General features: G+C 51.7%; 3 protein-coding genes across 4 annotated transcripts in view; 1 reads left to right on the forward strand and 2 right to left on the reverse strand.

The window, feature by feature from the left end:
* Nhe2 (Na[+]/H[+] hydrogen exchanger 2) overlaps window positions 1-27,686 on the reverse strand; it is a 250,996-nt gene that overhangs the window by 64,362 nt on the left and 158,948 nt on the right. The gene's annotated exons all lie outside the window — the stretch shown is intronic.
* LOC143424631 (ciliary microtubule inner protein 1) overlaps window positions 1-27,686 on the forward strand; it is a 168,223-nt gene that overhangs the window by 21,135 nt on the left and 119,402 nt on the right. The gene's annotated exons all lie outside the window — the stretch shown is intronic.
* LOC143424453 (uncharacterized) overlaps window positions 1-27,686 on the reverse strand; it is a 106,492-nt gene that overhangs the window by 1,568 nt on the left and 77,238 nt on the right. The window contains exon 4 of the mRNA XM_076896509.1: window positions 1,937-2,242. Within this exon, the coding sequence (XP_076752624.1) occupies window positions 1,937-2,242 (306 nt within the window). The remainder of the gene's footprint in view (window positions 1-1,936; window positions 2,243-27,686) is intronic.

Here is a 27,686-nt window from a genome sequence, read left to right on the forward strand (position 1 = left end):
TCCAGGCGTAATACGAACGGTGTTCAATATACGGTAGATTCACAAAAAGCTGCAAGATCTTCAATCTCGTTCGAGTAAAGAGCACGCTACGCGACCTAGTACGATCGACAAAATTGGATAGGAAATTGAAGGGTAGAGAAGAAGAAGAAGAAGAAGGAACGGAAGGGTATTTTTTGCTCGGCCAGGAAGCGGGTTCGACGACGGACGGGCCGACAGAGTCCAGCATGCCACGGTCGTACACGTGTAAGGGCGTTGGATTACTGAAATTCTAACCCGTGACCCTCGAGGAGCGCCGAGGGCGCGCGTGTTTCAGCTCGATGCCGGCATCCAGAAGCCTCGACGAGGGTAGAACCCGATCTCACGCCGTCGCCGCCTCCTTCGTGGCCTACGGCGGCGTCTTGGCGACCTTCGGCGAAAACGGCACGAGACCTACGGCCACTCGATCGTCTGCGAGCCTCTACGAACGTGGATATTTCCGGTCTGAACGAGCTACTCTTACTCGGGGATGATCATTTTCATTAGAACGTGCCTGCTTCCCTTTCTATTAGCGTGCTCCGAAATGGAACCGGTGGGAATAGCGATAGAGAAGGAACCGTGGCAATTTCTAACACTGGCTAGAGATAGAAATATGTCGCGAGCTATTAAAATGCAAATTGGACGCGTTTCCCTTATCGAACCACGACGAAATAATGATACACTTCAGGTGAGGAACAGAAACCTGTTCCCCGACTCGTAAACGCCAATAACCACCGCCAAAGCCACCGACGATCTTTTTACAACTTGTTAATTAAGAAAGACGTATTAACTGCTCGCACTCGAGTCTACTAATTTCCTGTCGCTTAACGTCGGGGAAAAGAAAAAGACTGGATCGCGTTTACTTTTACGACGAACTAAATTAATCGGTCTGCTACGCGTTTTTAATTCCACGGAAAAGAACGCTCGATCAATTTCCGACTGACCCAGTTATTACCAGGTAATCGTATCCATCGAGAGACCCACGCAACGAATACCATCGACGAACGACGTACGAACGCGCGAAATCGGTAGCGTATGTTAAAGAACGACTGGAAGTTCGAGCCATCCCTTAACGAGCACCCTCGCGTCCCCGCGTAACGCGCTTCGCGCGTCGTAAATAATTCTCGAACACGGCAATTAACGAGGCTAATTACCCACCACGATTTAATAACATCGTCTACCATATATTAAGATGGCGATTCAGTTTTTCGGATGGAAAGAAGGTTGAACACGCGCGACGATCCGCGCGTTGGTAGAATCGCGAATCGTTCGAGTCGTTCCAGCGGGCTAAGCTGCCGCGAGCAACAGAACTCATCGACGCAACGACGGAACGCGTGATTTTATCTGCGGGGCACCGAGCGTGGAAAATTTATCCGTTTTTACACGCGTTATTACCCGCGGGCTCGCGAAACGTGCTTATTAGCGTGCGGCTAATCGGGCCGCGTTCGATAAATGAAAACCCGATTGGGGAACGTCTGGGAGCAAGCCGGTAACGCTGATCAGGCTATAATTGCACGGGCCGCTGTTTAATGCCATTAATTTGCTGATATTAAATGCTACCAGACGCTACGGACAGTTGTTAGTGCGATATTGCGCTACGGCCTGTTCCCGGCGCCATTAAGCGGAAAATTTGTGCGCGCTCGCGTCCCTCTTCGGATTAGGAACTAACCTGTACCGGACATTTCATTCGTTTCACTGGGAGAATCTTCAATTTTCTCATAAGAAACATGAAATTGAGTAAACACATTCCTAACATTTTCCAAAAAAAAAGCTACTTCTCGAACTCCTAGTTGCGACACGTGAAAGAAAAATAGTCAATCCAAGAAACGCGAGAGACTGCGTGACTGTAATCTTTCAAGAGAGAAGAGAAGAAGAGAGTGAGATAGAGAGAGAGAGAGAGAGAGAGATAGATAGAGCTCACCTGCTCCGGGTCACGCAGGTGGAGGGCGGTGTGCGCTCCGTACGGACGTTCCTCGCCATCCGGAAGCTGCAACCGCGGTGGCAGGTCGAGGGCGAGGTCCTGCCGGACGCTTCCGGCGCGGATCGCGCGGTCCCTGGCCGCTGCGACCATCGCTTCCTGCATCCCCTCGGTGGCTCCTTCGCCGCCACCGCCAACCCCGCCCCCGCCCACCACACCGCCGCCTCCGCTCGGATCACCCTCTAGTCCACCGCCTAGGCCGCCGTGACCGCCGCTGCCTACCTCCATTCCTGGGCTCACCGACAGCATCTGCGGAGCAACGGACGTTCTGGTTAGTTCTCCTTCATTTCTCCTCCATTTCTCCTATCCTCTCCCATTCGCCGTGGAAAACCACGCTTTTATACTGGGACATTCAGCAACTCTAGAATTCCCAATGAGACAACAAATCGCACCGGCTAAAACCATCGCATCACGTTTAACAAATGAATAATTGATCAACCACCTGCGGTCTTCGACACATCGCTGAATGCGCTATAACGTAACAGGGATAACCATTGGGGACAGAAGTTTGACGAGGGTGCGCGGATCGCGTTTGGACGATTAACCCTCCGAATGCTCGGTAAAATTGCCGAGAGTTATTCTCCGTGGATATTTCGATTATCTCTTTTTTACTAGTCGCAACAGCTGTTTCTTGTATGGTGCACTGTGAAACGAGGGATGCGTAAACCAACGATGGCCATCGAACCAAACCCCCTCGAAGGGTTAATGTCGCGTCGCAAAAGTCGCGCGTGAACAGCTCGCGAAACTTCCTCCTCTAAAACAGTCACGGTCGTTTCAATATATATATATGTACCCGGTGGCATTAAATCGAGCGGCGTCTTTCGACGTGTCCGTTTACGACCCTCGTCGATCGTATCCGTGGAATAAGAAACTGTACCAGCGACGGCGTTCGCGTCGAGGCCGCGTCGGATGATCGGACGCGTTCGTCGGGCATAAAATGTTCAGAGAAGAGCGGCCCGATTTATCGCGAGGATTGAAAATTTCGCGTCGCAGGGTCGTAAAACGGACACGCGCGACCCCGACGATCGACGACGATGAGAAGCGACAGGTTACTTCGATTGCCGCGTGAAATCTTCGCTCGAGACGTCTGTTTCCTCCGCACGGATTTTATGGAATTCGACGTACAAAGCGAACTAGTCGATAAACTATTTTGCATCTGCCGATGGAGAGGATTATTACTCGAAGATCGTCCCCAGGGAAGCTGCGAGTTAACCAAATACGAGGTTAATTTCGAGGTAACCGCGGTGGAAGAAATCAATAAACACGCGAGGATATATTTACCCGACAAATAAAATTTCGATAAAGCATCAAATATGGAAATTTTTAAGGTGGCCTGCGGTTATATAAAGGTAAATTTTCCGATTCTTAGTAAACTAAATAAAATATAGATTCATTCACTGATTCGTGCTACTACCATCGGCTAATTGAATGAAACTTTAAGCTGTATATATTATTCACAACATTCTCTGTCCCGTTTCTTCGAAGGCACACATTCTGCCACGCTGTTTCAGTTCGTTTTAAACAATTAATACCAGCATCATTCGTTTCCCTTGCAATATTTTCCATCTCATTTTGATATCGCTCGAGCGACACGAACGGGTCGAGAAGACATCTAAATAAAGTGCGATAAAGTGTAATTTCATTCCTCCTCGTCGAGAGAAAATGAAATAATGTGGGTCCGTGTGAAAATTCGATATGAAACGCGGACGTTTAATTGCGAGCCGTTTCTAAAGTGACACGATTAACCTCCGACGGTCTGTGCATAACGAAAGTACGTCTGAGAATTAGTCGCTATTGCATTCCTGCTCGAACAAAAGCCGTGCGAATTCTCGTTGCGGTTCGACTTTCCTTTGTACTCCTTCGCGGCGGACATTAATCCTCGTTTCCACGGTTTAATCTCACGTTTCGAACGTTCCACCCTGCTCGTTCCATCCTTTTTCTTGAAACCACACGCGTTAACTCGCTCGTTTCTTTTGAAGTACGCGTATCAACTGTTAATTCAATCGCCTTCGAGCGAGTCATAACTAACCGCTGTCATTGGAGTAACCAGGTGGTAAAAAAAAAGAGAAGAACGGATTGGTGAAAAGCCACGCGTTCTCTCTTCCATCGAAACCGCGACTAATTCTTTTTTTCGTCGACGACCGCGTTGAATTCGATGGGCTCGTTATCGATGTTCGATTTCACGCGGAACGGAAAGCAATTTCGCTGGAAAAATCGCATTCCGAACAATACCAGTTGGGCCTTCGAACGCGTGGAATTCGTCGGGACTTCGTATTTTTTCGTACTAAGAAAAATCACGATCACCAGTTCCCTTAATCGTCGCGGTAAAAGTCAAATAGGTATAGAATTTCATGGAGGACAGCGAAAGAACGAAACTCAGTTTCGATTTGACAGTTTCCATTTGCAAAGTAATGGAAATTCTAGCCGAAATGTCGCCAATTCGCGATTAAAGCGCTTTCCTTAAAAGAATGACGCTCGATCGGTCAGCTGTTTAATTCAATAACCAAAAAGATTTTCAATTTCAGATCGAGATTACGCATCGTCGAGTGAATGGATTGGCTTGTTCCAAATAGTTAAATTCGGAGTAGAATGCGTTCTCGAAAAGTTGCTTCCGGACGAATAAACATTCGTCTAGCAGACGCTGTCTATATACCTTGAACTTCAGCCGGCTTTGCGTGCCAAGGTTTTCCAAAGTCGAGCCAGAAATTCTGCGTCATCGCGTCTGCGGATTGTTCGTTCCCTCAAAAATTCCGCTTGGTCGTCTTGCAGTCGCGTGACTAATTTCTAAGCACGGTTCGTTTCTAACTCGAGCATACCACCGTCAACCCTTTGACACCCTCTGTTCGCCAAACTCTTCGCGCTACCACCGCTCAATTTCCTATCCTTTTCGAATCAGCACCAAGAACTGTCATCGACGATCGATTCTTCGAAACGTCAAAGGAAAAAAATGAGGAAAACGACACGGAAAGAAACACAGACCTCGATGTTCGATTGCGACAGGATTAAATTGTACCTGCGCGACGCTGTCTACCCCTTGACCCCCTTTTTTCCTGCCAATCGAACGACATTGCGCGCATTAGAGGAATCTATACGATAATAACTCGCAAGGCCAGACAGGAGTGCTGGTGGGTGTCGCCAGCGTGTCTCGAGCACGGTACAACATCCAGTCGTAATCGACGTGTTGTTTCCCTCCGCGTCGAGGGCCAGAGTGTTTTGGCGTGCACGTATCGCGACATTATTCTGGTCCGTGACGGCGGGGCAATTGCCCGTGACCGGGGCCGCGACGTATAAATTCCTCGTGTCCGTCATTTCGTGCAGTTCTCTCTCCCTCTCTCTCTCTCCTCTCGACAGCGCGCGTCGCAAGTTGCGTGATCTATTTGCCGCTAAACGACAGGAAACGTTCCAAGCACCGAATATCGCGGCCGGTCGCGCGCGCGCCCTTCGTTCGTCTGATCGTCCTGTTCTCCTATACTCGACCGATAATCGAAGGAATGGGGTTAACTCTGACCTCATGCGACTTACTCTATCGTCTTTCTTTTTTTTTTTTATTACTACATCTTCCTTTCCTTCTGTTTTTGTCAGTTAATTTAACGAAATCCTTACTCAAACGGGGTCACTTCACGAGGACCTCCAGCGACCATCTTGCACCATCGACGTTCACCGCAAACACTGTCACTCGACGCGAAATTTCGAGAGCTTAAAGTATCGAACGATGATCAACAGAAAGCGCGCAGGGATTAACCGTTCGACCCTTAGATCGCAGTAACGATTATCCTAAAGGATCGCCGCGTCGTCCAACGCTGGAACGCGACGTGGCTCGTCCCTGTCGAACGCGCGAGCGACGACTATCACCAGGAATCGCGGTGACGCGTGTTATACGCGCGGAAATACGATGACACGCGAGCTGGCAGTCGTAGGTGAAACGTGGGACCGTAAGCAAAACGATCGCGGCTTGGTAACGCTAGCTTTCAATGCGCGACGATAAACTGGAAGACGGGAGATTACGTGGCACCGTTCGTCAACACCGCCGCGATGGAATTATCGTCGACGCTTGTCGCTCGTTCCCGTTACCTTCGACGATTTTTCATTTTCCACCGCGGACGGCTGCGATAAACAAACACCGGACAACCTTTTCATTATCATTACTGTCACAAATTACTTCTATCTAAACGATCGGCTATGCGGACGTTACTTTTTACGCGCTCGTGCGAATATATTTGCGCCAATGACACGGTGGGAAAGTGAGTTACCATTTTGCAAAAAAAGGTAAGAAGAGAAAATAAAGAAAACGAATGTTCCAAGCCAGCAACTGGAAAGTTGATCGATAAAACCTGACAGAGAGGATGTTTGAAGTAGACTCGCAAAACCGATAGAACATATTCGCGATGCGTTACCCCCGTGGCCCGGGTTCGTTCGCTAATTATCGAGCTAATTGCGCGCGAGCCGGCGGGCACGCGTTCCCAGTTTATCCGGCGCCGTTTCAAGAGGCCGCCGCGCGGCGGACGGCAGGTTAATTGGCCGATTTCCACCGGTGGCTTCCATCGAATTTCCATTAGATCGAAGGACGGGGCGCGCCAGCGCGTACGCAAACCTCGTAGATCAGACGTGACCGCAAGTAAAACCGCTGCTAGCCTGGAATAGTCGCGTTTCAGCGTATCCTCGCGCGGACAGGGAAAGTGATACGAGCGCGGACTGTCGACGACTAGGCGTGTTTTCCTTTTCGTTCGGGAACGACTTCTTCTGTGGGAAACTGATTCGTTAGCATGGTAAACCGGCTTCAGTTGCAGGAATTTTTCAGACCATTCGCCACGCCGTGACCAGAATTCTCTTCCTCGACGATGTAGACGAAAGAATTTATGAAGAACGCTGAAGAATGTTCGTCTAAAAACGTTTCACTTTATTTTATTCTGCTATTTTTTTCTTTTTTCTTTTTTTTGTCACTCGCGACAAATTCCAAGCAGATAGCAAACGTCTATCTCAGCCGATTTAATGAAAGACGCAACGGAGAAGGAATTAGCAGACAATAGAAGGCAAGAGTCTCAACGGCGTTTAAATGCCGCGTTGTGCCATCTGAAATATGGGTCAATAGCGATTTTACGGTGGGACCAAGCCTCGTCACGAACGCGACATCTCGCATGCTAGATCGAGAGAAGTAGATCAACGAGCAAAGTCTCGCGCCCCTCGATCCACCCGTGCACGCATCGGTCCATAATGATCCGTGAAGCGTCGCACGCTCCAGAAACGCTGACTTCAGATTATTCGATTAATCGCGAGCCAACCTCGTTATTCCCGCTCTCCGTGGCAATCCCTTCCTCTCCTCCCCCCCCCCCTCTCTCTCTCCCTCTTTTCACGCAATAACAATTAAAAACGATTACAATCTGGCCGCCACGAATTTTAATTGCGAGCGAGCGAGCGAGCACGCGCGCGCGTTTCGATTGCAGCCCCGTATCGCCGCGCGAATTATTCCCTGACTCGACGGAATTAATCGGTGCTCGATAACGCGACTCGATAGCGCAGCGTGCGGATTAAAAGGCGGAAAAAATGTGCACCTTGTCGATCTCGCTCCTGATTACGACGAGGCGATGGTCAACGAAAAAAAGAAAAAGAAACGAAAGAGTTTGGAACGAGGAAACCAGCGTGATCCCCAAGCGTGATCGATCTCTCGTGAATTTCCTGTATTTACGACAGACAGTGTCTCTTATCTGGGCCGATTGAGGTCCGTTCCGTTCGTTAATAACGGCAGGCGTATCGTGGCTTTGTCGTAGATTAAACGCCGCTAACTATTGCGACAGAGGGGCTCGGAGTGTGGCGAAACGTGGAGAATTAGTCATCGAGACGTTGCATTTCAAATCAGACGACGAAAGAGCCGTGGGTGGATTCGATGTATCTCGTGACTCTTCGTAAACCACTTTCTTGCTGTAATTTTAAATTGTACTTATAATAGAATAAAAGAGTCTCTTTCAAAGTGGACCATTCATTATCAACACGATCATATTCCTAGCCGCTCCTTATCGCGCGACGACACGTCGATACAAAAGTAGAGCGACCAAATCTTTATGTATCGAAAGCGCGTAACGCAACATCGTCGAAAAATCAGAAGCGAAGAGGAACCACCTGTTCGAGAGATACTAGAGCTCCCTCGAGAGAGAGAGAGAGAGAGAGAGAGAGAGAGAGGGGGGGGGGCGGGGTAGTCGAGATACCAAGAAAGCAGATATGAAATGTACAAGCGATTGATCGCGAAGATCAAACACTGATCTCGAACACCTGAGGGTTTCCTCTATAAACTGTATCTTATAGCAGCTGAATACGCGCTACTTAAAATTTTACGAACCAGGGAGTCTCGAGCTTATCCAACCCCCGAGGATTCATAAGCTAAGCGCGGCTCCACTTTACCACGCGTCATTAAACTTATGTCGATGTATCGAATGGAACTTCCTTGTACTCCTATACTTTACTTTGAAACAATAAAAAACGCGTCGTTTGCTACGCCACGATCGCCACGTCTAAGAGGACCGCCATGACGATCCTCGCGCCCCGCGTCTCAATTCGAACCCTCGTGGAAGCGTCGCCATTGATCACCACAGACGTTCCACGAACGTCTTCACCCAGCGGGGGTGGCGATGAAAATTCCGCGACGGATCTCCCGCGTTAAAGCCTTTAAAGGGGGTTCTCCGTTTCCACGGTGGCCGTCGAAAGGGAAAGCAACGACGGTGGTAACAAGCGACGGGGGACGCCGGATGCTCCCAACGCTCGTATTGATCGCGCACAATGGCTTCGCGTAACAAAGACGCGCACAATGTCCGCGGGATAGGTCGCGAGATCGAACGTCTCGCGAGGGATGAGTTCGAAAAGGGAGTTGCTTATGGAGATCTGAGTCTTCCTCGCGAAGAACAGGTGTTCCGTTTGGTGCTCGATGGTCGTGGCCTCGCGCGATGGTCGCTCGTGGAGAACGCTATTAGGGGATGATTTCGCGATCTTCTTGCGAACGCGTCTGTCGTTTCACCTGAATTTTTTACATTTCAGAAGCTGTTCTATGGTTGATCTAAGAGAAAGGTAAAGGAGTTCGAGTAATCGTGCGATCGGACGTCGAACGCGATTAAAAGTATTCGTAGACACCAGCTAATCGTTGGGAGGTCTTCTTTTTTTGTTGCGGACGGTAGAAAAAATTCCAGATAACCGAGCGTATCGAACGGCGAACCGACGAGGAACGCGGTCCTAACCGTACTGGGGATAAACGCCAGCCGTTTCGGAAGATAGCGTTTATCAGGTCTTGAATTGACGTGAATGGAGCCAGATACGGGGAGATTACGGTTAAAAAAAGAAAAAAAGAGACGAGCGACTACTGAAAAGCGTACGTGACGAGTGTATCGCACTTCCTTTTTGTGCTGGCTTTATGAGATTTCTCGGTGACCTCCGATTCCTGGAATTGGAGACGGTTGAAGATGAATCGAGCAAAACGCTTCGAGATTCCATAGAGACATGTTGAAACAGAGTCTCGACTCGTTGTTTAAATAATTATCTGACCCCGTTCAATGGTTGAACGTTAAAAGGAATCATCAAGGTGGACACGCAGCGTTTCTCTCGATCGTGGCAGCGCAGGGTGGATTGATGCCTTTATCAACGTCGCAGCTCGAGTTCTCGACAAACAGCCGAGTTCAGATACATCGACGTCGACGAGTCATTCACCGGCAGGCGATTAAACGGCAGAATTCAAGCGTTCCGACTTTCAGACTCGAATCCCGTCGACGTGATAACGCGCTCGTAGTGGGAAGCGACGAGCGTCAATTGTCTCCGCGAATCGTTACGAATCATCGAGAACTCGTTATCGAGCAACACCGCGTTCGTCTCGATTCTCTCCTCTTTTTTCCTCTCGTTAAAGAATGAAGAAACTCTCGACGAGGATCTTCGAGAACTATCCACACTATCGTCACGCATTTTTCTCACTCTTGGAATAAATAAAACTAGGATATTTCCCATTCTACTAAAAGGTGTTTTTCAAGAAACGTTCGATTCTCTATCAGACAATAAAAACCGAAGTCCGTACGTGAAATTAGAATTTCCCTTGAAATATTCAAGATTTCACGGAAGCTACCGAGTAGATAAATAATTTGAGGGTTATTAAAGAAATTTTATTATGCCAAGTCTCCCAACTCCGTTACCGTCATCTAGAGACGCTTTATTTCTCTTTCATAAGAACCTTATTCTTTAATCCAGAGAGGGGAAGGGAATATTCCTAGCGCGAGGTACGAAAAATCTTTCGTACGCGAAGAGCAGCGCGCGTCTCGACGCGAGGGGGTTGACGCCCCTTTAATTAAATTTAGCTTCTTAAATATAATCTCTTTTTATCGAGGAAATTAGGCGTTACGTAGACGAAACAGAGGAGGCCCGGCGAGGCAGTAAACAGTTCGACTGTACGAAAGTAGGATCGTCGAACGGTTCAAGTTTTGCGCTCCGTGAAAATACAATTCCCAACAAACTCAACAGTTTTAAGAGACCGTTTTATAGCCACCGCGGCTGTATAACACCGGGAATTTCCAAGCAACGAGAAACGATTCGAGCCGTGGTCGAGGCAAATCGATCGAGGAGCATATTCGCGTCACGAGGGCAATGCACCGACGATACGATGCACCAGTTGCACCGGCCTACGTAAGTAGGATAAGCCTTGCTGCAGAAATGGCATCGTAGGAAGAAAAAAATCGCCGTTATCGCGAGGGATCGTAATTCTATGCAGAAAATGGACGAACGTCCCCGAAGCTGCTTCTCGAATCTATCATTTAAAATTACGCTGATACCGATCCTCGATTCATAAATCAACGTATCGCGCAATCGAATATACATTTCAACGAGCCTAGTTAAAAAAGACGGGAAAATTTGCCATTCTCGAGGGAATTTTCACCGAAGAATCGACTGTTTAAAGTGAAACAACGAGAAAGAGAAACCAAGGATCCGATCGGCTGCGTTTCTCGACGTCGACCGATAGGATCGTGCACGGAAAACGCGAGACGCTCTCTCGATTCAGAGCAGATTAGGATCGACAGGCATCGGAGGCCGGGTTTATGACACCGGAGAGCAGTCACGGGAGAGCCTGGCTGGCCTGTCTAAGGTCGACGCTCCTTTCTACGCTACGTGGATCGCGGTCGGAGCGCGTCGGCGAACGGTGCGCGATCGTGAATTCAGCCGCGTTCTCGCCGGTTGCCCCGGGTCCGTCGAACAAAAGGCATGGCTCGCGGTAGGAGAAAAACTGCGAAAACGCGAAGAAAAAGAAGGAAGGAACACCGTTAGGCGAGCGGAACTGCTTGTGTGGCCGCGGAGCGTTGCCGCGAAAACGAAAGTGAATCCTCTCGCGGACCGTTTTAACACCGTTAGCAGCCGCCGCCGCCGCCGCCGCCGCCGCGAAGGCACGCTCGACTCTGAATCCTTGATCTCGTTCGAACGGAAGCAAAATGAAACGATTACGCGCCGGTGCGGTTACCAGCATCGATCCCGCTGAAACGAGTTTATAAATAACCCCGACCGCGCGATCGCCTGATAAAATAATAATCCGCCATTTTTCGCACGCCAGCGAAACGGACTCGCGCAGGATGCGCATTTTACTGCTGGACGCGCGCTACCGTTATTAATGCTTCATTACGCCGATTTAACGCAGCTCTCGTCCCTTATTATTCAATTTTCGTGGGTTGTCTGAGAGATTGGAAAAAAAGGGCAATTCGAGGTTTTATCGTCGCGTCTTCGAGGCACGTCTGACGTGTTCGAGTATCTGAGTCGATTCGATGCCGGTATCGATTCCTGTCTGGAAGATCGTACTATCGACCTCGTTGAAATCTACAGAAAAAGAAACACACTACCGTCATCTCTTTGTTAACACTCGTGTAGATACCGCTATCAACTCGTCACCGACGTTACGCGCGCGCGTATCGTTCCCCCGTTTAATGCTACTTTGTTACTCTAATCACAGCCGCGGGTTCTAAAAATAATAGCACCGATGCGACAAATAAGCGACAAACAAGCCGATGCAGAATAAGAAAAAAGATATTCATTTATGAACTTTGCATCTGCTTTATCGATGCGTGTTACATACGTAATTAACCTTACGAGATTTCGTTTGCGTCTCTGTCCACTTATCATAATCGCACTTTCGGATAATATTTTGCAACGCTCTTCTACTAATCGAACGGTAGTCGTAAAAAATTGTTGGGGTTAACGCGTCTGCGATCCACCGTCGCTCACAAATTACACGACAATTCTCGCAACTATTCCCGTAATACCCCAGAGATCCATCGTCTGGTATCATCCGCGAGTATCGACGATCTAATCGCCGTAAGACGTCCATCATCGGCTCGAGACGCACCCCAACTGGACGCCCACTCGCTCCACCGATCAACGGGACCACCGACGTCGACAAAATGGTGGCGCGTACGCGCCAAAAGGATCCATTAATCGTTTCGAAGGGACTTAGAACCAGAGACTCGACGATCTCTACGATTGATCCCAGCAGCCGCAACCTTCGACCCTTTACTCGCTCGAATCGATATCGCTCGACGAGACGACCGAAAATCCATCTTCGCGACGTAACGAGCGATTCTATTGGAATCGTTGCGAATGGGTCTATTAATCTCGATTGGACAAACTGTCCGCGATCTAGCGCAGACGTGCCGGCTAGACCAGCCGCGTGTGCGATCCGCGCGTCGCGTAATCTGTCTCTGCCAATTATTGTTATCGTCCAAGGCCAGCAGACGGACGGCGATCGACGGTTCCGGCGTCGCTGGTGATGTCACGGGTGGCTCCCGTGAGCGTGTCGTAGGACGAGCGCAGGGGACTCGCACGCGTGGACGACAGGACGCGATTAGGCGAGGTGCGACGGTGACGCCAGGTTTCTCTTTACTGACGTAAGTGACTCGTTATCAAGACGACCTTAAGGCCAGACGAGCGCGGCCGCGATTCGAATCCGCGCTGTTCTACGGCTGTTTCCGAATCGACGCACACCCGCGTTCCTGGGTGACGGTGGTGGGCGACACGTGCGCGCGTCGTGAAGGAAGCTGACTCGTATGACCGATGCGAAAAGAATTCGAAGGAAATGCGCTCGATTCCTGCTTCGACGACGGCGTTCGATACGCTCGATTATTTAAATAACACGTGTCATGTTTAATTCAGCTAATCTTGCATCGGCGTAACTATCGTTGGTCGCGCGAGCCGGACGACCCGCGTATCGATAACGATATCCGATCGATTTTTTTTTTTTTGAGTTGTCGAATCGAATTTCGTTTTAGCAAGAGAGGACGTTGAACGGAATTCGTTGGGTTCGTTGATTTTTGATCGAACGAATCGATTTTGTTCAGAACGGTTGGAAAATGATTCAGCTAGAAAAACGCTCGATACGCTTCTTCGTCCGTCGTCGCGTTTTAACCGCTAAAGGATTACTGCGCACTGGAACGTGATATTCATTAATGCTGAATTTGTAATTATTGCCAAGGTCTGCAGAAATGAATGCATATTATCAGTCTGCCTGCGATATTAACAAGTGTTATGACTACGTATGATTGGCGACGCGAAGTACTCCTCGCTGGGAATCAACATACAAAGAATTCTTAAACACCGTCCGACTTTCAATAATCTGCTTTCGCAATTATGCCAGACCGGCGGCAATTAATATTACATTAACGCCGAATATAAACTACCGCGTATTTCGACGGATAGTAGAAGAGTTTAGCTTATCGATCTCCTCTCAAAAACCGCGATGGAAATAAAAAAGAAAACAATTTTACAATTTCTTTCGTGGCTTTGCAAATGGGAGGAGAAACGTGGCTCTGAGAAGAAAAATACACTTTTATCGCTAACAATGAGAGCTGTCTGTCCTCGTCCAAAAAGATGTTAGAGCCTCGTTAAATGCAAATCGGCGATATCTGATCGCGACGGAGATTTCAAATTGCCGTTAAGGAGCCAGGATTAACGATTATTTACGAGCGTTGCAGTAATTATTGTCCGCAGATTAGAGATCGTTATACCATTCCGCATTATCCGACATCGAATGTCCCGCGATCGTTATAGAATAAACGGCAGGGAAATGCCGTTTCGAATGCTTTAATCTCGTTCGCGGCTCAGCCGAGTCGCCAATAAACTGTTTTATTGGCCTCGATTGAAAGGATTCGCGCGAATCTACAAATCTCTGGCTGCCTCGGCTACCTTATCGGGGCTGTTATTGCTCGTTCGGGAACCGTGATTCGGCGAAACGATAAATCGCGCGCGTAACAGACGCTCGAAGGCGTTCCTCCGCGTCTCCTCGTCCAAATCGATCTCGAACGACACGCGTTTCGCGGCGCTGCGACGCTTACCGCGCTCGAAACCAAGCCGTCGCGCTCGATCTCGCGATTCTACGTGGAAAAATCGACGAAACCATCGACGATATCGCGAATAACACAGAGAAAGGTCGCGTCGATAAGGCGTCGATTGTTTCCAGCGTAAGAATGGAAAGGAAGAGAGAAAGGGAGCCGAGAAGGGGTAAAAAGAGGGTGGATCGTTCGAAAATCGTGCGGGAAGAACGCAGACGGGTCGACGCAGGGCAAATTTATGGCCGTCGATAGGTTCTATCGGCCGATTGCTTTGTCCCGAGCGGCGTCGATAATAACAAGCTTGTTTATAGTCTCGGATGCGTCGGACTTGTTGGTAGTTACATTGATAACAATTTGTCATCATTTGTCGCGGACGTCAACGCGGTGATAATGAGGCAGATACTCGTTTTCGAGAAACTGGCTGTGGTCTCCGCCGAGGGAGAATCAGGCGACGCTGACGCGCGTGTACGTGCAGGGCAACCGGGGTTACGTAATCCAGCAAGCGGATAAAAAACGCGCGACGAGACGATCAGCTTCCTGGAGGATCGATAATTGCGCGACGCGTCCCGCGAAATGCTCCGAGATGCTCGTTGTTTTTGTTGAAAAGCGGTTACTACGCGTTAATGTATGCATTCCTGAGATCACCGTGTGTGATGCACACACGGAAAGATCTAGCTTGCGTGCAAATAGCAGCGTTGCAAACATCGTGCAGCATGGAATCCGCGCAAGACTGTCCACTTTATTCTACTCGTGAACTCGTGACTTTTTTTCAACGCTCGTAAGAGCAGCGAAAAGGAACCTGGTCCTGACATAACGCTTCGTTCCGCACCCTTAGCGCCAGCCATCAGTGCAAACTCACCCCCGTTTCGACCAACGATCAAGCTCATTCGAATCGCGTAACCTTGTTTTTCAAGGGAGAGGAGATGGACTCTGACGATTGCCTTGATTATTTTAGCGTTCATTAATCGCGCGGGGTCAACGCGGTGAACGTCACCCCCGCAAAGCTCGAACCAGCACCCCGCGAGAGAGCGGACACCTACGCGTGGCGGCGGTGTTTGAAAGCACCGCGGCCGCGCGCGTTGTTCCAAAGGACTTTCTTGTAATTAACTGTCTAGACTGCCGACGTTATTATCTAGGCCTCGTTAGCGTTATCTCCGGCGAGCGGGAAACCGTCTGCTGGAAATTACGCGAGCGTGCGCGCACACGCGGCGGTTGCTCGCGATGTCCGACTCTCGTGCGCGCTCGCTCGCTCGCTCGCACGCCGACGAAAATTGCCACGTGCCTCCTCTTTTTTTTCCTTTTTGCCCCCTCTCTCTCTCTCTCTCTCTCCCTCTCCTTTCTTTTCCTCGCCTCCCGTCCTCCTTCAACCGCGGAAAGAAAGGGTGGCGGAGAAGGGAGGAGGGCGGCCCGACGTCGACACGGCGGGTGGCGTGTAATCGATTAATTAATTACGCGCGGCTCGTCAAGCTCGACGAGCTGCGGCGCCGTTTTCGCAACAATTTCCAAGTTTCGAGGGGCCTCGCGCGCGGGTTACATGTTAATAACCTCGTTCATTACGCCGGTAATTGCGCCGACCTGCACACAAGGGCTGCCGTTTCGACCTCGTTTCTCAACAATTGCCCTACGTTCCCCGCTCGCAATTCTTTTCAGCCTATTCTCCGCTGGCTTTCGAAAACACACCGCTCAAGACGAGACGGACAGCGCGTATTATCCATCCAGCGAAATGGCAATTTCTACATCGCCTCGCTTTTTTACCCGACGTGTTTGCGCCGGTGGGCTTCTTTCGATTCGAAATTAATCACGAAGAAAGATAATGAGATTGCTCGTCGAGGTGTGCGGTGCTCGATAAAATTTCGCGTTCGATCGATTGGCCAGCTGGCGCGTAACGTTCGCGCTTTATCTCCTTGGATTAAATTCGGCGAGATGAGGGAAAATTTTCTAAACTTTTCCACTGTCCAATCGACTCGAGAACGCGTATCCTTGCGTATATGCCAAACGACGATTCCCCTTTCGACTCGCTTTGTATTTTATATTCGCCAGCGTTATCGCGTGGAAGCTACGTTCGATAATTAAGTGTCTGGGATCGCGAAGAAGGATCGTTTTCACGGTCTTGCCAGGTATTCCGCGAAAACTTTCAGCCGGTTCCCTTCCACGCGACGATTCATCATTCTTGGACAACGATCTTCCACGGCCACGCGATATCTCGGTTATTTCCGCGGGTGGAAGGAAAAGCGGAGCGCGATTACACGCACGCGTATGCAAAACCGTGGCGAAGGGGTTACGGTGGTGGTGGTGTCTGTGCGACATCGCGATACGACTGGGTCGACAACCACGTTTCAGAAAACGCCAGCCTCGAGAGGGCCGTGTCGGGGAACAAAAACGGAGCGAGCGCTGCCAACGCCAGCGTTTTTTAATGTAACGGGACTCGAATACGAGCTGACTGGATAACGTTATTTTCGCTTGTCCGCGGATGATTCGAATCGGCTACGAGCGGGTGAGATGGTAATTAAATTTCGAGCAGACGGAACGGATCGCGCCGGTGGTTTAACGTCGCTCCTCGACTCGGCCGCGAAAGTAACGAGAGCCGCGTTCGACAATTAGAGGCGTCGTTATTAACAGCCGATTGGTGCCACGACCGATCGAGACGCGACGTGACCGTAATTTCCCGTCGATTTCCTGCTCCTCCATCACGGCCCGCTAAGTTGCGCCATCGGCTGCGCGAAATTAAAGCTATTGTGCGCGGCGCGCCTGATCGTGAATGCGTCCTCGTAAATTGCGCCCGGGTCACAATGCCAATGGGCTCGCGGGCTGCAATGACGCGTGACATATTCTGCCTTACAGGTGCGTGAATCGAGCGACCGGGCATCGGTGCAACTTCCGTTCGCCGCCCGTACAAACCGAGAACCAATAATTGCGTTTATCGAAGGACGAGGCGAGCCATGGGAACCGTCCACGATCGGATGGTCGTCGAACGATGTTCGAGAAGAACCGAGGAAACTCGACGCGCCCAACGACAACCCGCAACAACACGGTTGCATCGCGAAACGCCAAGCATCGATCGCGGAGGAACCGCGTCCAGTACACGGGGATTACGCGTTCGAAATTCGAGATCCTCGATGCCCATTTCCTGCGCGGTCCATCCGCAAATCCGCCGTAGAACGGCTGGTACGACAACCCGCGGTTGTAACGGTTGAAAAATAGTCGACGATACCCCCGCGAGACATCGCGATAAATCACCCAGGGGATTGGTAGAAATCTCCGTTAGAGGCGGAGGGATCGCGGTACGGGGATGAAAATCGCGGGTCGATCATCCGAATCGGGCAAGTGGAACGTGAAAAGCGCGCGTCGACACGGTCGATCGACGTCGCGGCAGTCTGGACGCGGGAGAGGGCCGCCGTTGGAAACGGAGCAGGCAGCCTCCGACGCGTTTCCCACGGGCCTCTCTCGTCCGGGCAAAAAGAAGGGGACCCGCGTGGATGGCGTGGAAAAGAGGGACAGGAGGGGTAGGAGCGGTGGAAAACGAGCGGGGTGACCTTAATTTCGCCGCGGAAAAACGCGCGCTCCGCTGGCTAGGGGAAGAGCACGCGCGTGCAACCCGCGTATGGTAACGAACCGGGCGTGCTTTCGATACTAATGAGCTGGATTAGGCGAACCGTTAGATCGCCGCAGTGATATAAATCAATGTTGGCTGCGTGTGTGTATAAGCGTGTACCTATAATTGCGAGTGGCATTTAATCGGTGTCCTCTTAACGATGAGAACAAGTTAGAACCTGATGGCATTTCACGGTTCTGTACGAGGATCGTTTCTCGAGCAGTGCGACCAACTTCTCTGAAAGTTTCTGCGATCTTTGCATACCTCGTCGATTGCCATTCTCGCCAGAATTCAGGCGCACACGTGCATCGTGAGATGGAACTCTGAATCGTAGTAAAAGATCGACGGACTTTTCAGCAACCACTTCGGATCAGTCCCAGCAGCCACGAAGTAGGGACGCGTTACGATTTCGAGTGTCGTAAAATTTTCCATACGTTCCAATCGTAAAGTGCCCTCAGGAAATCAAGTTTTAAAGAGAGAGAGAGAGGCGCATCGAGTATTCGTGGGACCGTTCAGACTCGAGGATCGAGTATCCGCGGCCTGTTTCCCGTGTGGGAAAGGATGCGTTTTTAGATCTTTCCTAGGGGCGTGGAAAAGCACGCGGGACGCTTGTACGGTTTGATCGAGCATCGAAAGGTGAAGGGAGTGGTTGGGTGTTCCTGGGTGAGCTATGGATTGCCAGCCTATCGGATGCACTGTGGGAAATGCCATATGCGATGGTACACCGAGATACGAAGCTTGGAAAACTAAACGTACGATTTCGCATGTACGTAACGAGAAAATTCCAGGCGAGAGGGATGTCGAACGATATTCAGTTTTACGGTTATTAAGAAAAAACCCGTGACACGTGTTCTCCCCGGTATTAATTTAGTGAATTATGCGGTTATGACGCGGCTGGTCGTTCTCATTCTCATATTCGACGTTCCAAACTGTCTGTCCTCGGCGACACATGCGTGTGAGAAAGGCCTCGGTTTACGATTTGTCATGGAATCGTAAAAAAAAAAGAAAAAACACCGTTCAGCTGCCAGTCGTAAACCTACATGCTAATTACGGACGAAGAAATTCAAGCCCCCGGTCCGCATGATCTGGCCGTTTTAATCAAGCCCGCCTTGCCACTGTTTTATCAGTTGCTGGGTGTATTTTATTCCGTAATTAAAAAGCGAACGAAAAGTATCCGTCGAGCTAAGTAAACGGCTGCCGTTAATATTTATGGAAACTTGAATTTCTTCGCCGTCTCGATGCTCGCCATCCGTTGCCGCGATGCTCGTCTCCATCAATTCCTACGAGAAAATGAACGAAGCGTATGGAAGAGCAACGGAGGGAAGGGGGTTTATACCTGGAAATATCGAAGATCGAGAGCACAATGCCTGGGACGTTTCTCCGCGACGAAGAAAAGGCTCCAGCGGAAAAGACCCGAATATCCCTATTTTTCTCTCGCGCGAGAAGAGAGGAGGGAAAAAAATGGGCAGACCTCGGTGGGAGAGAGCGCCTAGGGAACAAAAAAAAAAAAAAAAAGAGGAACACGGGAGAAAGGGAGCCCGGCGCGGCGATGCTCGATCGAACTGAAAAATAACCGCGGGCGGCTGGAAAATCGATGAAGACAGGAACGGGCTAAAGTAGGTTAGCGTTCGAATTTTAACGAAACGACCTCGATGGTTCCTACGTAAACGGTGGACCGTAGTATTCGAGGCGATCAAAGAAGTCTGCGAAAAAGAGAGTCCATCGATGGACTTTTTTTCCCTTTGGCTATTACGTACCCTCGGAGGAGTCTAAATTAGAAGAAGCGTGTCGATCGACCTGGTCTCGCAGTTCCTCGTCTCGAAAGCTTCTTCTTCTTCTTCGATCAATCCTCTCCACGAACAAGAGAAGACGAAGAGACAACCGATATCTTCGCGCAGTGTTCGCCGCGATTTGCGTCCCGATAATCGAGGTTCCGCTGGACGTACGCGCGTACGTACGTCCCGCGGGTACATATCGACACGTATCGCTGCGAACGGTGTTCCTTATTGCTATTGCGATCACAATGGTCGACGAAACGCAAAACGCGACGCTATTCGCGTTATGCAACCCAGTCGATACCCACCTGGGGTCATTTCCACGCGAGGCGTCTTCCTCGCGCGCGGTTAATGGGCCGGCCGAGTACGGACCGAGGCCGGGGCATTTTAGGCACACCCTGTATAAGGAGACGTCGAGGCCGACCTCACGATCGGGCTGATGACATTTAAAAGTGCGACGGGAAGGTATCGACCGGCAGAAAAGGGCGAGAGACAGACGGGCAGACAGAGAGAAACGCTGCACGGCGCGCGGCGAGGGAGAGACAGCCGTGTGCTTCAAGAGAGAGAGAGAGAGAGGGAGAGAGAGAGAGAGAGAGAAAGAGAGAGAGAGATGGACGGGCGGACAGACGGCGGGGAAGAGGGAAAGGGGAACTCTCTGGTAATGGGAGCGAGGGAGAACGAGCGTCGACCCAGACGAGAAAACTGCAGTGAAAGCCCGGCTCTCGCATTCTGGGCCAGACGGAAGAAACACGAGGCAGACGGTGTAACGGCCTCTCGCTCTTTCTCCCTCCTATCGATCGCTCCGTCTCGATTCGCCTCACGGCTGGCCGCGTACGCCGCCGCTCGTTTTTCCTATTTTTCTTCCAGCTACGCCCCGGGGGCAGCTATCGGAGGGACTTTCGCGCTCTCGAGAACGCGCCTCCGTAGACGGCGAGGGCGGAATGCTTGATTATGCAAACGGCGGGGGCCCAACGATTTGCCCGATCGTTGGAGAACCTTCGACCGCGATCCCCGTACGTACGCGGGGGAACGAACGCGCGCGCCGCTCGTTGAATTATGCTCCACCACCGTCGACTCGTTACTTTGATTTGTAGTTCACTCCCTTCGCCGCTCTTTTACTTTTTTTTTTTTTCTTTTTTTACCTTCGTTAAAGGAAACGCTGTTCGCGCGGTGATTAGTTTCCTGGCCTACGACTACGTTCGTACGATCTTTCGAGATTTCCAATTGGCAATGATCGGTTGCGCGACAAGTTTATCGTTCCAGGAAATCGACTCGCCGCTACCGCGAAGCATTAGTCACGCGACTCGACGCGATTCTAAGCGGTCGCGCGATCGACGGGGATGGATAAACGTTAGAAAATGATCGATGCCCGCGTCAAGCGTCAGGGAAATTATTAATAGACCGGTTACACGAATCCGCCTTATCGCGATCGGTATCGTTGGCCGCTGGTCGAAGCGGATCGCGTGGACGCCGGACGGATGAACCGCGAACAACCGTGGAAAACAGAGGGGGATGCGATAACGCTCGATAACCGGGTAGGAGGGCCGATTAAACGATGAAAAATCGACGCGCGGCCGGGTATCAAGTTTGCCCCATTTTCCGACCAACCGTCCGTCGACGTCCCGCTTAAACTTGCGCCTAATTACCCAACTTATCGGCGTCCTGATTACTTCGCGCGGCGCTAATAGGTTTTCACGCGGATCCGACGTTTAACTTAACACCGGCGCGTGTCGATTCGATGGCCATGGGAATTTCCATCCCTTCCCGCGTGCAACCCTTCGCGCGTCCCATCGTTCTACTCGAACGCGACGCCTACTAAATCGTTTCTCGAGGCAATTGCGATTCCTATCGAATCGTTGACAGTGAAACACGAACGACAGCGAGGACAGAGATTACTAGTTTTTGAAATAGATCGATTTGGTGAACATACCACAAGGGCCATGTCGCGTGGTTTCGAACCCTGAACGTGAAGGATTCGTGCGCCCAGCTCAAGCAGCTTTCTCCTCAACTGTTTCACGGAGACGCCGAGCGTCTGCATGCAGCGACGCCTCAGCTTCATTTGAACCGTGCCGCCAGGTTGTCGACGTGCTGGAAACCACTGGCCGTCAGCTGTCAAGCTGGCATAAACACTCCCGGACTCTCGCGTCCCGTTTCCTATTCCCTCTGAAACCTGGCTCGTTCCTCCGATTTCTCGTCACTCGCTCACTTTTCTTCTTCCCACCTTTCCTTCTCGTTCGCGGTTCGACAAAAGTCCTGTTACCACGCTGCGTTACTCGAAACGGTTTCGAGGAGAGACAGAGAGAGAGAGAGAGAGATGGAGAGAAAACGAAACACACGCACACACACGGCGGGGAATGTCAAAGTGTCATGGCAGCAGAAGGTGTCTCGACGCGTTTACGTCACACGACGTCGAATCGATCCGATCGACGCTCACGGAGGAAACGACCCGGTTTCCGTCTCGATTCGACACGGTGCACCGAACGCATCCGATGCCACTTGACCGCACCGGGCTTACGGTTGTTTAACAAGTGCTCCGATGCCCGCACGTGCCGTCGTCGTCTCCCTTCGATAACGTAGAGCTCCTTTTTTTCCGCGTTCCACCGATATTTACGGAACACTCGTTGCGAACGTCCGTCGGCCGATCCTGGAGCACGCAACTACACACGTCGAGGTTGAATGGGAGAAAAAAAGAGGAGGAAGAATTCCTCGAGACTTCTGCGAGGAGGACGCACGCGTCTCGCGTGCGAGCCGGAATCCTCGGGAGACGTTAAATAATGCACCGGTACACGCGTCTTCTTTTGACAGGCACGACCTTGACTTTCGAGCGGCCGCCTCGCGTGTCTCCGCACGGCGTGCGTTCCTCGATCCTTCGAGACTCCCTTCTTCGCAAACGAGCCTCGCTGTCGGCTGCTCGCCTCGTTCCCCACGAGACACACGGACGACGACGATGGAGGCACGGTCTCGAGAGGAAAACCGCACCGTTGGCCGACTATCCCGGCTAGTAACACCGTCGACGGTGTCGCGCGACGTTTCCCTCGATGACGCCGACCTCGCGTCGTTCGCGGAGACTAAAGGACGGACGCGGTAGTCGAGAAGCGTGTGCGGATCGTCGAGGAAACTTGAATGGTCAGGAAATAATCGCGCACTGTCGTAGGAACTCGTTTCTCTTCCCCTGGGTCGTTGCAGCCGGTGAAACGACCGATTCGTCCTCGAGGTTCGAGTCTCTTTTGATACACGGTGCCCGAACGACAAACTAGAAAGCGGAACCTGCTCCGCGATAGGGAAGCCTGGACTCGAGGGCTCCGACACATCCGACACGTTCCAAGTCCAGCGGCAGACTGAATTCGCCCGGTGGCTGTCAGGCCGCAGCACCGTCGACACCGATCGCTTCCCCCTCCATTTGCCGCGCGTCAACCCTTTCCATCGTGCCCCCACCGCTACCGCCGTCGGCGCAGTGGTCGCATTTACCTTCCCCTCGAGTCCCTTCCGCCCCTTCGTCGAGATGCATCGTTGCTCTCTCTCTCTCTCTCTCTCTCCGTCCGCTGCACCAGCGGACGCCGGTGCGCGGCGCACGCAGAGACGAGTCGTCGACGCGTCTGTGTGCGCCGCTGGTGCAGCGGGTGTCCTGCGTGCACCACTGCCAGGGAGGCAAATCTACGCGAGCGTGTACGTGTGTGCGTATACGTGTATCGAGCGTACGGAGGATTGCACGCGAGCCAAGCGTATACGGAGAGAGAGAGAGAGAGAACACACAGTCGTAGCTCGAACCAGCAGCCGGTTAAGCCGGTATATGTCGTGGCAGGACGTAAAAATCATCCGCGTGGCGGTGTCGACGATGATATCCCCGCGACAGGACGGCGCGTTGCGTCCTCCTGGTGGGAGGCAGCCGCGACAAGGACTCGACACGGTGACACCGCGAGGAGATAGCAAGGAAACGTACGATCGATCTCGCGCGACTGAAAAAATACCCCCTGCACGGTGAGGATCGTACGCGTTCCAGGATTACGACGGGGTAGAACGTCGAGGGAGGGTGGATATCGGGAAACGTTTATTCCTTCACCGCGTTACCCTGGTTCCTCGTAACCACCGCGCTCGGATTGTCGCGAAATATTCACCGTGGATGAAACGCGCGCGGAAAGTAATTAGCCTTCGCAGAGGTAAAACCGTGACATTTCGAGTAGCGAGATCCGCCGAAAGGAGGTGCGCGTATCCGGCCAAAGGTGGTACCAGCCGAGGGGGTGGAAACGAACGAACGAACGAACGAACCGTCGACGGCGCACGCACGCGTGCGTGCAGTTACGTAGGTGCATTCACTCGCGCGAATTATTCTCGTCGACGGTGCTCCAGTCGGTTCCATTAATTCGAGTGCGCCACTCTATCCTATAGAGGGTGAAATTACCCTTGAAATTATAACAGGTTGATACTTCAACCGCACCGGCATCGACCGTCACAGGTCGCTCGCTGCGCGATCGATAGCACTTGTTCGATGCGATATGGGCACCGGTGGAACGTTCAGAGAATAGTTTTCAATTAAGCACGCCAGGAATGGCAGCGACAAAAGAAACCTGGCTGCGCTCGTCGGATCGTTCGACCGAGCCCCGTCTCGGGATCGGATAATCGCCGCCGCCAATTAAATCCCTCCGTGCCTGCTGCGCGTCATCGTTCGATTTCAATTTCCGACTAATTTCGTAATCCGTGCAAGCGACGCGATTAAACAGACGAGTAACAAATAACATGTGCGTCGCGAGTATTTTCCCTGTGTAGAGTCGGTCGTAGGAGGCTCGTCGAGGTTTGCTCTCGATCGTGGATAAGCGCACGGAACGGAGCGGAGCGGGCATGCAACGTGACGCGCGTTGCACACGACCGTCTGGTCATGAGGCGCAACTTCTTTCCACGGCACCACCAGACGCATCCGACCCCCACTACGCGGCTTGGTCTCACACCAAGAGGCCAAAGTCTCACAGACGAATTCTCGCACCCGCGCTCTACCACACCGCGACAGAGCCGAAGCAAGAGCCACGCGGAAGAGGAAGAGAGGAAGAAAACAGGAGGACAAGAAAACAGCCTCGCGAGACGCTGTTCGAGTGCACGCTCCATCCAGCTCGCGATGTCGTCGTCGTCGTCGTCGTCGTCGTCGTCATCGATGCACGTGTAGTATAGGCGTGTGTCTTGAGAAACTTCCTGACCTTACGTCTCTGATGTCGTTTCGACTGACTGCGATCCGTATTTTGACGAGCTGTCCCGACCAAGTCATCCTCGAGGCAGGCGTCACCCACCGCGTACACCGTCGAGCACACACGTGACAATCGAGGGACCGCAGCGGCTTCATTTCCACCAAGTCGGGACCGAACTTTTCCATTAGAGTGACGACGGGCCGTGGTTCCCGTGGCCCTTAACGACCCGCCTTTTATATTAAATTCCAGCCCGCGGTAAAAGTATTTCGATACGGGACACCGTTGACCGTCCCTGTGAGAGGCATCCGCGTACCCACCAGGTTCTTCCAGGACGTAACGCAATTACGTAATTAACTTTTCGTTGCTTCCGCGAAAGTGGTGGCAACTTTCCCGGTAGTCGGAGTAAGGTGTACCTCGACCGTTGAACGTTCGAGGTGAATTTCGAGGCATCCGTTCCACGGTACACCTACGTGTGGTAGCACTCTGGCAAACTTTTCACCCCCGTTCGCTCGCGCGCTGCCTATTTAGCTGTTCTCCACGCGGAGCCCGGATAAACGGGAGCCGGGGCGTAGCTCGAGCATTTTCGTGGCACGGTTAAACTTTCCCTTTCGCGGTGGCTTCTCTCTCTCTCTCTCTCTCTCTCTCTCTCTCTCTCTCTCTCTCTCCCTTTCCTACTCGTCTGTATAACGAGGGGCAGGGTCGCGATCAAAACAACCGCGAGAGTCTCTCAGACAGCTGCGTTCACGGTCTGCACGTGAATCTGCTCCACCCCCGCACCCCTTTCTCTTCCTTCCTCTTTTGTTCGCCGTATCGGAGCGTATCGCGGTCGCACGTAGCGATAGTAGCGGAGTCGTTGGTAGGATCCGCAGACGACGTCGCCGGTGACGACCGCGACGGCGATGGCGGCTGGTGGCTTTATCGCCCGCCGGTGAACGAGTGTGTCGGCGTCGTTGCGAGCGTGCGTGTGCACCAGGCTTGACACATTCTTACCGCGAGCAAGGGAACCAACGATACGTACGAGACCGCTGACACCACAACTATTCTGTTTGTCACAACCTTGCAAAATATATTTTTGCCGAACCGAGAGTGGGACTGATGATAGCCAGAAGTGTGTAAAAAAGAGTATCTTCCCTGTCAGATACTGCTTATCAGCGGCCAAAAAGCCAGTTAGTCATCGATAACGATTATCCCAATCAACCAACAGAGATTTTAATCGCACGCGATGGTTATTCGCGGCCAGAACGTTCCAAGGTGATCGTTTCTCGATTCTAGATTAGATCCTGAAACACCTCACGGTACACCCTTGACGAGATCATCGAGTTAACAACGATTTTTCCACGACTCGTCGAGTGAAAATTTCAACGATCGTCGCGTTTCGGGCCCTGGAACGAAACGAAACGAGAAAGCCAGCAAGAAATCGCGAGAGGCAGCTACACGGGGGGCGAGAAAGAGAAAGAGAGTCGCACGAGGCAGTGGCGCGCGCGCAACGTCTGTGTGCGACGCTTGGCTGCGAGTGTGTGCGCGCCGTCTAGACAGGAGGTTGTTGGGGCCGAACGAGGGTCGGCGGAGAGAGGCGAAAGACGATGCTGGGTTCGAGGGATTCGTACGAGAGAGCGGGAGAGAAAGAGAGAGAGTGAGAGCGAGAGAAGGTGGGGTGGATACGGGTACGAGCGAAAACTGCAGGGGGGAGGAGGCCGAGGTGGCGGCAGGGAAGGCAGCAAAACGAGATAGTGGGGAGGGTATGATAACCGGCTATCATATCTCAGAGCCGCTGCTACGAGTCTTCCGTTTCCCCTTTCTTCTCCAGCGATCCTTCTCTCTCTCCCTCTCTCTCACCTCCTTTCGCCCTCCGTCCGCCCTCTACATCCACACCATCTTCATCCTGCTGTTCGTCGCTGACCGAGGCTCTACGCCTAGCGACGGGCTCGATACTTCTCAATTAGCATCGATTTCTAACGCTCCAGAAAGAATCATGGACGCATCTCCATTTCGAGCAACCGTAGAAGAGTAGCAGTATCCGCAGTTCCTCATCGAAAGCTCTCGACTTCGTTGTTACTACCGTCGTCGCAGCTGATGTGCCCGCTGCGAACCCTTCGAGAGGAATGGACACGATGTACCAATAAACGACGCGTATAACCTAGTCGATGGAAATGGAAATTCGCGAGGCGAGTATCGAGGTATCGAATTGCTCGAAACTCTTGTATCACTCCCATCGCTATCCTCGACGACCGGTGCGGAGCAACCTCCACCTCCACCGACAGCTTCTGCTTCTTCTTCTTCTTCTTCGTCGTCCTCTTAGTCTTCAGCCACCTCTGCTCTCTTTATTCCCTTTCTTCTCTCCCCCCGCCGCTTCTTGTTCGAGCCCTCCACCTCCCTCCGGCCCCCTTACAAATCGACTTCGCCGCGACGTGGCCCAGACGGAACGCGATAACTCTGCACCGTGTGCTCCCTTTTTTTTCTCCTCTCTCTACCCTTGCCCTTTTCTTCTCTTTCGATTACGCTCGCCCTAACCCCTCCCCCGCTCCTTTTTATTTGCCCTCCGCGAGAGACATCGCGCTGCCTTATCGTTGGGGATGGGGTTGCGCCGGCTGCGCGCCATGCTTCCAATCACGCTCCCTGGAACCGGTACGCGTCGTTCCGAGGGTGTACAACCGAGTCTCGGTGCTCCAAGACGGCTGTACCTACGCTCGAGTGCACTGGATTCTCTCCACCGTGGAAACGTTCGCTCAGCACCCACGATTAGTCGATCGTAGAAAACTATCGCTATCTAAATTCTGTCCAGGTTCGCGTTCGTACGAACCGAAGAAATGGCTGGTTTAGAGCAGT

This window comes from Xylocopa sonorina, chromosome 6 (assembly GCF_050948175.1).
Source record: "Xylocopa sonorina isolate GNS202 chromosome 6, iyXylSono1_principal, whole genome shotgun sequence".
NCBI classification, from domain to species: domain Eukaryota; kingdom Metazoa; phylum Arthropoda; class Insecta; order Hymenoptera; family Apidae; genus Xylocopa; species Xylocopa sonorina.